The following is a 12105-nucleotide window of genomic DNA, read 5'->3' on the forward strand; positions in this document are numbered from 1 at the left end:
ATGCTGCCACGATCCAAATCTCTCTTTCCTTTCCCCTTGCAGCTTTGATCCCCCAGGCCCGATGTCGTCAGGAATGTCTTGTGAAGTTGGGGTGACTTTTAAACCTATGGTAAGAGACATGTGTCCAGATGCGTTTGAAAGAGAGACGGGGGGACCTGGGCAGAAATTTTTGGAAACTAAGCAGTGGAAGAGGGTAGAGGTGTGAGAAGTACCTAGATTGAACAGCCAAGAAGCAGACACAGACAGAGATAAAGATTCAAGAGAGGAATTTGGGAGGCAAGTAAAAAAAAAAAAAAAGCATAGCAATTAAAGTATTGAAGCGGGCAAGAGACAATTGATAGATTATTTCTCTTTTTTGTTGTTCTGATTTGCTCTTCCTTTTTCTTTCTCTCTCTTTTCTTTTTTTTTTTAGGTAGGTGACATGACTAGAAGTTAGGAAAGATAGAAAGAAAAAGTCTTTTAATGAAGGGTGACGTGATTAAACGTTAGAATAAGTAAGAGAAGGGGGAATATTAGTGTATACACTTTAATACAATAAGAGTAACGACAAGAGAAAACGTGGAATAATTGCATAATGACAGATTGTAGCTTAATACAAATGTGTATTATTATTAGAAATATATAACTTGATTGAACGCAATAGCTATGATTAATTCTACTAGTTTTATTTGTATTAGAAGGTGTGACACCCAGGTGCCCTACTATTCATGCATTGATTTGATATGCTTGTAAAAAATAAAAAAAGTTGGAGACATGTGTCCACTCTGCCCAATTAAAATGTGGAAATTCCACAGCAGCCAAGAAGATCGAAGGCCCAAGTCACGCTTGGGTGACAGTCTGATGAAGCCACAAATCTCCATTGCTCAGCAGTGTAACCACCCCCTGGCCTGTTCTGGAGACAGAAATTACAGTCTATTCATTTTGGCCCAGTGTTGTTTATTTTCTTTAACTCCCAATTTTTTTCAGGTCCGGGAAAACATTTTCCAATCTTCACCATTTTTTTTTTCCTTTCTTTTAATGATTTCAGACATTCAGCCTCTTAGCAGAAAAGGGGTAAAACAGGATTGTTCCCCAGCGTTTCTATTTAAAGATCCCGAGATTTCCTTTGGTTGATGTGCTACCAGTGATTGCTTTTCAGCCAAGGGTTTCATTAGTTCTCTAAGACGAGGGCAATTTGATAACAGCTCTCGAGGGGCGGTAGCCTAGATCCCCATAGTGCTATAAATACCAATTTGAACTATTTTAACTTTGAAGAAATATTTCTCGCCGCTGTATTTCAGCCACTTACAGGTAGCCCTTGACTTACAGCCACTCGTTTAGTGACGGAAGTTACAACAGCATTGGAAAAATTGGGACTTATGACCAAATAAAATAAATAATAATAACTTGTCACACTTAATGACCATTGCAGCATCCCCATGGTTGCATGATCAAAAATTTAGACACCTGTGCAACTGGCATGTAATTTATGATGATTGCATCTCTCTCTCATCTCTCTCTCTCTGTTAATGTAGTCTAGAACTGTGTTGGCTTTTTTGGCAATTGCAGCACACAGCTGGCTCATATTTACAGAATACAGAATAACAGAGTTGGAAGGGACCTTGGAGGTCTTCTAGTCCGACCCCCTGCCTAGGCAGGAAACCCTACCCCACTTCAGACAAATGGTTCTCCAATATCTTCTTAAAAACTTCCAGTGTTGGACCAGTTACAACTTCTGGAGGCAAGTCGTTCCACGGATTAATTGTTCTCGCTGTCAGGAAATTTCTCCTTAGTTCTAAGTTGCTTCTCTCCTTGATTAGTTTCCACCCATTGCTTTTTGTCCTGCCCTCAAGTGCTTTGGAGAGTAGCTTGACCCCCTCTTCTTTGGGGCAGCCCCTAAGATATTGGAAGACTTCTATTATGTCTCTCCTAGTCCTTCTTTTCATTAGACTAGAAATACCCAGTTCCTGCAACCGATCTTTATATGTTTTAGCCTCCAGTCCCCTAATCCTCTTCGTTGCTCTTCTCTGCACTCTTTCTAGAGTCTCAACATCTTTTTTACATCGTGGCGACCAAAACTGGATGCCGGATTCCAAGTGTGGCCTTACCAAGGCCTTATAAAGTGGTATTAACACTTCGTGTGATCTTGATTCTATCCCTCTGTTTATGCAGTCTAGAACTGTGTTGGCTTTTTTGGCAGCTGCTGCACACGGCTGGCTCATACTTAAATAGTTATCCACTAGGACTCCAAGATCCCTCTCACAGTTTCTACTATTGAGTGAGGTACCACATATACTGTACTGACTTATATTTAAGTGATTGTCCTCTAGGACTCCAAGATCCCTCTTGCAGTTACTGCTATTGAGCCAGTTCACATTTTGCAACCTTCTGACAAGCAAAGTCAAAGGGAAACCAGATTCACTTAACAACTGTGGGACTAATTTAACGACCGCAGGGATACACTTATTAACTGTGGCAAGGAAGGGAGTAAAATGAAGCAAGTCTCACTTGACAATTCTCTTGCTGAGCCACAGAAATGTTGGGCTCATTTGTGGTCATAAGTCGAGGACTCCCTGTACACAGGAAGAGAAATGACATGCTATTCATGAGATGAATTTCTCAGGCCCTTCAGGTGTTTATTTATTTATTTATTTATTTATTTTTCATATTTATATACCGCCCTATCTCCCTAAGGACTCAGGGCGGTTCACAGGCAATTAAAATACATATAAATACAGATTAAAAAACGACGATTAAAAAACTTATTCTATTGCCAAATTATTAAAAACAATATAAATAGTAAAAACCCCTTAAAACCAATAACTTTAAAATCTAATCCAGTCCCGCGCAGATGAATAAGTGTGTTTTAAGCTCGCGACGGAAGGTTCGGAGGTCCGGAAGTTGACGAAGTCCTGGAGGGAGTTCGTTCCAGAGGGTGGGAGCCCCCACAGAGAAGGCCCTTCCCCTGGGTGTCGCCAGACGGCACTGCCTAGCTGACGGCACCCTGAGGAGTCCCTCTCTGTGAGAGCGCACGGGTCGGTGAGAGGTATTTGGTAGCAGTAGGCGGTCCCGTAAATAGCCCAGCCCTATGCCATGGAGCGCTTTAAAGATTGTCACCAACAATCTTTGCTGTTTTTCTTTCAGATAAATGAAGATCTTGAAGGAGAAGTCACCTTTTTATCCCAAACTGGATCCTTTTCCATCCCCCTGAAGTGTTCGACCAAGAAGTGCGTGGTAAGTCCAGATTTTGCATTAGGATCAGAGAGGAAAATTCTATCTTGCTTTGGTATACTATATACAAGAGCAAAGAAAAAAAAATACATTGGAATTCATTGTTGGAATGTATTTTTATAACTGCGGTAGTATTTAGCCAGTAGATGGCAGTGTTTACAAGCTTGGATCTATGATAGATCTTTATGCTTTTTTGCTCTAAGTAGAGTTTCCTGTTTCCTGTTACAGTTATGCAGTTGAGCAGTAAAGCACATGGTGACTGTACTCTTTGTTGGCTCTGTGTGATGCTATCTAGAAACAGAATTTCTAACAAAATATTAGCAGGAAATGAGAAGCAGGAAGAGGTCTGGAAGAATTCAATTGAACAGCAGCCTAACAGCATTTCAATAAATAAACTACACAGTACTTTTCTTGAAATAAATCCACAAATCATTTACTCTGTAGCTAGCACAGCCACAGAGGCGATTGTGAAATGACACTCTAGCAAGCGTAAGGATTCATTATTTGATTTGGATGGCAAGCCTCACGCTAAGTTAACCCACAGATGTTTAAATCCTTTTTCACACATGAAAGGAAATGCCTTTTTAAATATATATTTAAAAATGAAGGCAAGCAAAAGAATACATGAATACAGAAATCGGGTAGAGGCTCATTTATCTCTCCATGTTATTTTATTTCTTTTATTAGATTTTTATCCAGCCTTTCCCCCTGGGACTCAGGTTGAGACTCATACCCTCTCTCTTCCAGTTTTTAACCCACAACAACCCTGCGAGGTAGACTTGCCTGAGGTAGAACAACTGGTAGAGTTTGATTCAGGAAACCCGTTTGTCCATGCCCAGCACCTTAACCATTTCCTCATGGGGTGTGTGTATGTGTGTGTATACATCACACACACATCTGCAGACATTATTTTCCACCCTGATAAAGTACATTATTTTGATCGTTGTCAAATTGCCAAGTTTTTGAACTGTGGCATTTACAGGTTGCTAAATCGAGGGTCTGTTCTATAAATTGCCATTTAAGATTTTGTCCTTTTTTTTTTGTTTTTTAAACTGGAAGTGTTTGAGTCGCGCCTGATGTTACGACCTTCTTCGCCAGGTTCGTTAAGCGGATCACTTGAAGTTGTGAAGTGAATCCTGCAGTCCTTAAGCAAATCCATCTTGCCCCATTGACTTTGCTAGTCAGAAGCCGGCCGAGACAGTCGCAAATGGTGACCGCACCCATCATAAATTCATATCTATATCCAAATGCCCCAGTTTCGATCACAGGACCTCACGCCGTAAGGGTGAGGACCGGTCGGTTATTAGTCACTCTTTTCCACGGCCGTTGTAAGTTTTAATAGCTGTGAAACAAAATGGTTGTAACCAGTGGTGGGTTTTGGATTATGTTACTACTAATTCGACCTGTGCATGCATGCTTCGTGGATGCGCATGCCCGGTTCTTGCTCACGCCTGCCTTCCGCACATGCACCCGGCCTTTCACCTATGTCTCGCACACGCACCAAAAACGTGCCTAAGTAGTATGGCATACTACTTAGTAAGTGGGGCAAGTGGGCGGGGACAGGGGCGAGGGCGGGCCCACCCGCAATTTCCATTACCGGTTCGCCCGAACTGGCTGAAATCACCTCTGGTTGTAACTCAAGGACTTTTCTGTAGAGACACAGAAACGCTTGTGTTCTTTCACTGAACCAACATGATCGCGTCTGTGGCGTTAAATCAAATTATTTCCCACTCCCCGCCTTCCGCTTTCTTTTTTTTTCCAGCTGTCCCTTGATAAAGAGCTCATAGATTTCGGCATGCACGTGGTTGGGGAAACCATTTCACGCACCATCACCTTGACGAACGACGGGGCCCTGGGAACACGGTTCCGGCTACGGAAATTAGGTGGCACCGAGGCTCCGGGCGCCGTTCCAATGCCTTCCACCGAAAAGCCGGTAAATCTGCATTAAAGTTCATCAGTCAATCTAAAAATAGCCAGTTACTAGTCATCTTCCCGCTCCACCCCACCCTGAAAGGATCTGTTTCAAGGTCCTTTCGACCTGCATAGTAGCTCTTTCCAAAGTTGCAACTTTGCTCCAACTAAAAAAAAAGCTGTCTTTAATATTTTGATCAGAAAATAATTCCATTTTAAATTGTTTTTATCAGATTTTAGTATTAACTTGTGTCTGGAACTCTGCACTTTGATATGGCCCAGGGGCTAATCAATTAAACTAAACTAAATTAAACTAAACTAAACTAACCTAGGTTAATGCAGTAGGCTCAGCCATAATTTAGTTTGTTGGATTTAGCTCACTATTATTTGCGCATCCAAGCCCTTGTGGCTTTTTAATAAGCTATAAATAATTAAGTGATGGCTTGGTACAACTTAGGAGCAAAATTCTATTTTTCCCCCCCCGGATCTACATTTTGGCCGCGTGCCATTTCCTAACCACTTGACCAAAAATATCAAAGAGATATTTTGATATTCGGAGGGTTGTTTTTTTTTGACACCCCCCCAACTTAAAAATGTCCACTCTGGGATACAAAACATTTGGCTGATGCTCAGTTCAAGCAATCGCCTTCTGTCATCACAATGGGAATTGCAATCCGGTGGCCTGGAGGTGCACAGCCTCACACCTTGAGGCCCCATCTGGGAAAATAATTGGAATTGGGCTGTTTTCAAGGAAGCCACTCGTCCTTCCCATATTTAGGTCTCCCCTGCTGCCGGTGAATTATCCAGCATGGAGAAAAACAGCTACAACACAAGAACTGACTCCGTGTCTCCGTCCCATTCAGAAGAAGTTCTCCCAAGCGCTGCCCCGCTGGAGAAGCTACATAGCGATGCCACCGTGACCACCACGAATGGTATGGGGCTTGCTCTCCTTCGTTCGCCACTGCAGTGGTTAAAGCAATCAAGCTAGAAAGCCGAAGGTCCCGAGTTCTAGTCCTGCCTTAGGCACGAAGCCAGTTGGATGACCTTGGGCCAGTCGGTCTTTGGGAAGGAGGCCATTGGCAAAGCATTTCTGCAACAGGAAATTGCAGGGATTTCTCCGGGCACTTGCCAGAAGTCATAACTGACATGCACTCACATGCAAATAAACACACAGTTGGGATAGCACAGAGGTGAGGAGCATTAAGCAAAGCCACTTAACAGCCAGGGTGTCGTGTCCCACTCCTCCGCTGACGGCCGGGTCAGGGAAATCCGAATCAGGCTTGCCTCTGCAGCTCTGCCCAAAGTCCTAGCAAAGTCCTCAGAGCAGGCAGGAGACCAGAAAGTGACTTCAGCAAGATATGTTTAGACTTTGCCTGACTCAGAGACTGCCAGAAAGCAGATCCTTTATATAGGCCATGGGGTGTGGCTCCATGACTCAACACTTATCCAGGCCTGCCCCTCCCTTCCTTCTGTTGCCTCCGCCTATCCAGTCTTCTGACGCGAGGGTCACTCCAGTCGGCAGCTGTTGGCAATTGACCTCCCTCAGGCTCACATGCTGTGGAGGAGGGGGAGGGGTCTAGTTGCTCCGTTTGCCTGGGCATGGAGCCAGAGCTGGGGGCTGGAGGTATTTCTTCCTCTTCAGCCTATCTGGGCATGGAGCCAGGGCTGGGGCCAGGAGGCATACTAGAACATTCCTCCGTGTTCGGAAGCAGATAAGAAGGCCCCGGCTGTGGTGAGATCGGACGAGACACAACACTGGGACTGGAGGCTCAGACACATGAAGAACGGTTGCAGGAATCGGGTTTGTCTCGTCTAGTGGAAAGAAGGACTAAGAATGACATGAGAATAGAGCAGGGGTGAAATGGTCCCGGTTCGGTCTGGATCGCCCAATCCGGTAGCGATGGCGGCGGGTCATTCGAAGAACTGGTAGCAAAAATCCCTGCCCCCTCCCTGTCCGCCCCAGCTGAGCTGTGCGATCATCAGCGGTGTTGTGTTTTTTTTTTACTTTTAAAAGCGTTTTTTCTTCGGGCGAAAAAATACTTTTAAAAGTAAAAAAAGAAGCCTCTGATGATCACCCGGCTCAGCTGGGATCGTCAGAACCCTTCAAAAGCTTTTTTTCCCTCTGGCGATCCCAGCTGAGTTGCCTCAGAAGAGGTTGTAGAAAAAACGTTTTTAAAAGTAAAAAAAAAAAAAGTTGGCCACACCCACCCAGTCACATTACCACCCCCCCACCAAGCCACGCCCACAGAACCGGTAGTAACAAATTTTACATTTCATCCCTGGAATAGAGTAGTGGCCAAAATTGTGGAAACCTTTTGGGAAAAGTGTATTTTCTAAAACTAGCTAATAGCATCACTTTTTTTTTTTTTTTGAGTAGTACCATAAAATTATATATCCATGGAAATGTCACTTAACCAAGAATGTAATGCAAATAACATTTATGAAGGATTTGCTATTAGAATAGCAGTTACAGTATTCAGAAGAAAAGTGAAACACATAGAAAAAAACGAGATACGCAAAAATGATCCCCATAGCAAAAAACAGGATATACCAAAATAATCACCAGGTCAGTGAATCCTTAGCTGAGAAATCTTGAGCATGAATGACGGCCTTACAGCATCTTCCCATGGAGTGAACCAAATCTTTGAGTTCTGCAGCTGTTCTAATGTGAAACCAAGATTTAACGATGGCTTCTATTAACTGGGTTTTTATTGCTGGGTCGCTTTTGACAAGTTTCTTTGGTCGGCTCCATAGATTTTCAATGGAGTGAAGGTCTGGGCTCTTCCCAGGCCATTCCAGCAGTCGAAGAGGATTATCTTGAAACTCCCCCCCCCCAAAAAAGTGGTGTTATTAGCCATCAAACCTCAAAACTACACTTTTCCCAAAAGGTTTCCACAATTTTGGCCACTACTTTAGAGTGTTCCAATATTTGAGGGGCTGCCACAAAGAAGAGGGTTTTGTTTTTTTCCAACTTTTCAGACATGCAAACATCAACTCCCAGCTTGTCCGGGTAGGGAATTCTGGGAGTTGACGTCCACAACTGTTCAAAGTTGCCAACGTTGGACATCCCCCTGTCCTGTATATGAGTTTTCTCCTGGGTTTGATTTTTTTTTTTTTTTGCCAAAGAACCCTGGCAAACACTTTTAAGAGGCAGGAATATATGCCTACAACACCTTCCAGCCAGAAATTACGATTCCAGGGCATTGCAGGGATGCCCCCCAAAAAGTCTCTTGGACCTTTTAAATCCATTTGTTGACTCTAAAATGCACTCCAATACCATCCACAAACTTTTTATCTTGTTCAGTCCATTTCTGTGTTGTTTTTTCCCCGTAAACCCAAAGGCCTCAGGCACAGACACGAAAAACCAACTAAGATTGTTCACTGGCAGCTCTCTCTCTCCTCCCACCCCCCACAAACCCTCTCTCTAATCTCTCAGGGTTTTTATTCCAACGTTTCTCTGAATTTTGTCTTCAATCTTTGCTCCCCGATTACTCGCTCTCACCTTTCAAAAGAGAGTGACAGAGAGAAAGAAAGCAGCACATTATTAAAATAAATAAACCTATAGACCAGGGGTCTCCAACCTTGGTCCCTTTAAGACTTGTGGACTTCAACTCCCAGAGTTCCTCAGCCAGCTTTGCTGGCTGAGGGACTCTGGGAGTTGAAGTCCACAAGTCTTAAAGGGACCAAGGTTGGAGACCCCTGCTATAGACCACTGGGCCACACAAGGTTTTTAACAATCGGCAGAGCCTCAGGGTGGATATAATGTCTCTGATTCTTCTCCGTTTCCTTTTTCAAGAGCCACAGGCCGCAACGGAGATGGATATTGCCGGACAAATCTCACCACTTTCTCCAGACGTCGGCTCCCTGGATGACCCTCCGGAAGAGTTCTGCGAACTAAAATTGGGCAAGGTAACAGAGTCACTGGGGGACTTGTTCGATCTGAAGGTGGCGTTCGCGGAGGGATCCAGGTTGCGTGATTCCCGAGTGGGCGGTCACCAGAGTGGATTATCAAAGAGAGATCAAAACCTAGGACGAAGGAGAGGTTTCCTGACGGGCATCGTTGGGGTCCTTTTTAACGACCCCAAAATCCCTTGCGGAGTGGGGTCTGGGCAGTCGAACGGAGCAGAGTGTTTCCTGGCCGGATGCCCTTCCTGTCGCCAGTGCGGATTTTTTTTTTTTTAAATTCAGCAGATAAATTCTCATTGTGCCCAGAGAGAGAACTATCTGCCTCTTTACTACCTCGGATCGAACTCACAGCCTCCTGATTTTGAGGCAAGAGCTCCACCTCTAGGCCACTGCACCAGTCAGAGATTGCCTAACCGTGAGAACGATTAATCGGTGGAACGGCTTTGCCTCCAGAAGTCGGGGGTGCCCCAACACTGGAGGTTTGCAAGAAGAGATCGGGCAGCCATTTGTCTGGAATGGTTTAGGGCAAGGGTCTGCAAACTTGGCTGTTTTAAGACTTTAAAGCAAAGCTGGCTGAGGAACTCTGGAAGTTGAAGTCCACAAGTCTTAAAAGAGCCAAGTTTGCAGACCCCTGGTCTAGGCGAACCTTTTTGGCACAAAGTGCCCAAACCGGGATGCGCGTGCATGTGCGGCTGGAAACCCAAAGACCAGCGCATGCCTGGTTTGGCGCCGTTTTTGACCATTTTCCGGGCTGTTTTCAGGCCGTTTTTGGCCCAAAACCGCCAACGAAATGGCTGGAATATGGCCTGGAAAATGGCTCGAAAAACAGCCTGGTTTTTGACCGTTTTCTGGCAATCCGGTGCCCGCGAAGACCAGCTGGGTGATGTGCGCAATGGAAACCAGAAGAGCTGACTATGGCACGCGTGCCATAGGTTCGCCGTCACAGGTCTAGAGCAAGGTTGGGCAACCATATCACTTTATAACTTGTGGACTTCAACTCCCAGAATTCCTGAGCCAGCCATACTTTCCCCTTCTTGTATATAAGGTCTCCTGTTCTAGCCGGGGTTTGGACTAGGAGACCTCTAAAAGTCCCGCCCAACTCTTTGGTTATTCTATTTTTCCACTCTTGAGTTCGCAATAAGAAAACATTAGAATAAAACCGCTTAAAAATCCCTTTTTAAGAATCTGAAAGAAGAGACCTTACTGAAAATTACTAATAAACAGAGCTCTTCGATGATGGTTTTCTTTTTGCTTACCGGCAGGTAACCGAGGGTGATATCGGGCCCTTCAGCTCGGTCAAACTTCAGATTATTTTCACACCTGTGGTTCCGGGGACCGTCCAGGCTGATTTCGAGATCACCTTTGAGAACCCAGATTGCAAACCAGTGAGTGGTGGGATTAATTTCTCTTCCCCCTCCCCTGCCGCAGATACATTAAGAACAGAGCCAGCAAATATCTGCCAAGGTTCCAAGTACTGTATTTTTCAGAGTATAAGACGCACCTTTCCCCCCCCCCCAAAAAAAGAGGGTGAAAATCTGGATGTGTTTTATACTCCAAATGTAGCCCCGCCCAGCTTCTCAAATGGAGGTTCAGAGGCTGAAAAAAGCATCAGAAACGAAGTTTCAGAAAAGAAGCCCCCAAACAGAGCTTCAGAAAAAAAGCCTCCAAACAGAGTTTCAGAAAAAAAGCCTCCAAACAGAGTTTCAGAAAAGAAGCCCCCAAACAGAGCTTCAGAAAAAAAGCCTCCAAACAGAGTTTCAGAAAAGAAGCCCCCAAACAGAGCTTCAGAAAAAAAGCCTCCAAACAGAGCTTCAGAAAAAAAGCCCCCAAATAGAGCCTCAGAAAAAAAGCCCCCAAATAGAGCCTCAGAAAAGAAACCCCCAAACAGAGCTTCAGAGGCTTTTTTTCTGAAGCTGTTTCGGAGGCTTTCAGAGGCAGAAAAAAAAGTTTTTTTCTGAAATGGGGTTGCAGAAGTTTAAGAGGCAGAAAAAAAACAAAAAAAAAAAAAACGCAAGGCACAGAGCTCACAACCAAGGAACCTGTTGCTAAAATTCACCTCTGGGAACAGCTGATTGGGAGGCCAATCCACCTGCCAATCAGCTTTTTTCTTATTTTCCTCCCCAAAAACTAAGGTGCATCTTATACTCCGAAAAATGTGATAATACATTCCCAAAAATGAGCACTTGGAGGCAAATATATTCCTCAAAGAACATTTCATTGGGACATATCATATTGGTACAAACTTGGTGGAAAACCGGCTCTTAAATTTCCGCAGGTTTTACACCCAATTAAAAGTAAAAGGTCGGCATAGAGGCGGGGCAGGTGGACAGGCCCACCTGCGATTTCCACTACCGGTTCACCCGAACCGGTACAAACCGGCTGAATACCACCTCTGACTCTAGGGCTCACAAGTGTTTTGTGACTGTTTTTTCCACGCTTACGACGGGCGCAGCATCCCCATGGTCACGCGATCACAATGCAGACACTTGGGCAACTGACTCGTATTTATGACGGTCGCAGTATCCCAGAGTCACGTGATCCCCTTTTGCGACCAATTAAAGTCTGTGGGGAAGCCAGATTCACTTAACAAGCAGACATCTCTGCCGTACACTGAGTGTCGCACGGATTCACCTTTAGTTGCCAATTGGGGTCATCGCCGTCTCAGTGGCCGTGCCGGTTTGGGTTTGCAATCCGACGATCGACCTGAAAATCTGCATGTACGATCGACTTTACCAGGACTGCATCGTGGTTCAGAGCAGGTGAGCAGTTTTTAATATATTTCCAGCCCAATACTATGCCATTTTTTATTATTATTATTCTTCGAAGGACAGGGCATGTAGAAAGAAGCATCCATTTTAATGGACCCGCAAGGAATTGTAAAGTTACAAACAAACGGGGCTGGATTTTCCGAAGAAACGGATCCTGTTTGCTTTTTCCAAAAAGCGTTGCTGGTGCCCGCCAATTTCTGCCTTTCTTTTATTCTGCAGCTTCAGCTGGCAAGATGTTCTGAGTCTTGCTATTTTTAATTTCCTCGCTGTTTTAATGTTCTATTTTGAAGGCGAGCAAATAGGATCAGCT

The 12105-nt window shown here is 44.5% G+C and overlaps 1 protein-coding gene across 1 annotated transcript in view; it reads left to right on the forward strand.

The window, feature by feature from the left end:
• Positions 1 to 12105, forward strand: part of CFAP74 (cilia and flagella associated protein 74) — a 60671-nt gene that overhangs the window by 19892 nt on the left and 28674 nt on the right. The window contains exons 14-20 of the mRNA XM_058161464.1: positions 43 to 109; positions 3124 to 3213; positions 4973 to 5143; positions 5900 to 6053; positions 8918 to 9030; positions 10290 to 10412; positions 11665 to 11786. Of these exons, the coding sequence (XP_058017447.1) occupies positions 43 to 109; positions 3124 to 3213; positions 4973 to 5143; positions 5900 to 6053; positions 8918 to 9030; positions 10290 to 10412; positions 11665 to 11786 (840 nt within the window). The remainder of the gene's footprint in view (positions 1 to 42; positions 110 to 3123; positions 3214 to 4972; positions 5144 to 5899; positions 6054 to 8917; positions 9031 to 10289; positions 10413 to 11664; positions 11787 to 12105) is intronic.

The sequence above is a fragment of the Ahaetulla prasina genome, chromosome 18 (genome assembly GCF_028640845.1).
Source record: "Ahaetulla prasina isolate Xishuangbanna chromosome 18, ASM2864084v1, whole genome shotgun sequence".
Classification (NCBI taxonomy): domain Eukaryota; kingdom Metazoa; phylum Chordata; class Lepidosauria; order Squamata; family Colubridae; genus Ahaetulla; species Ahaetulla prasina.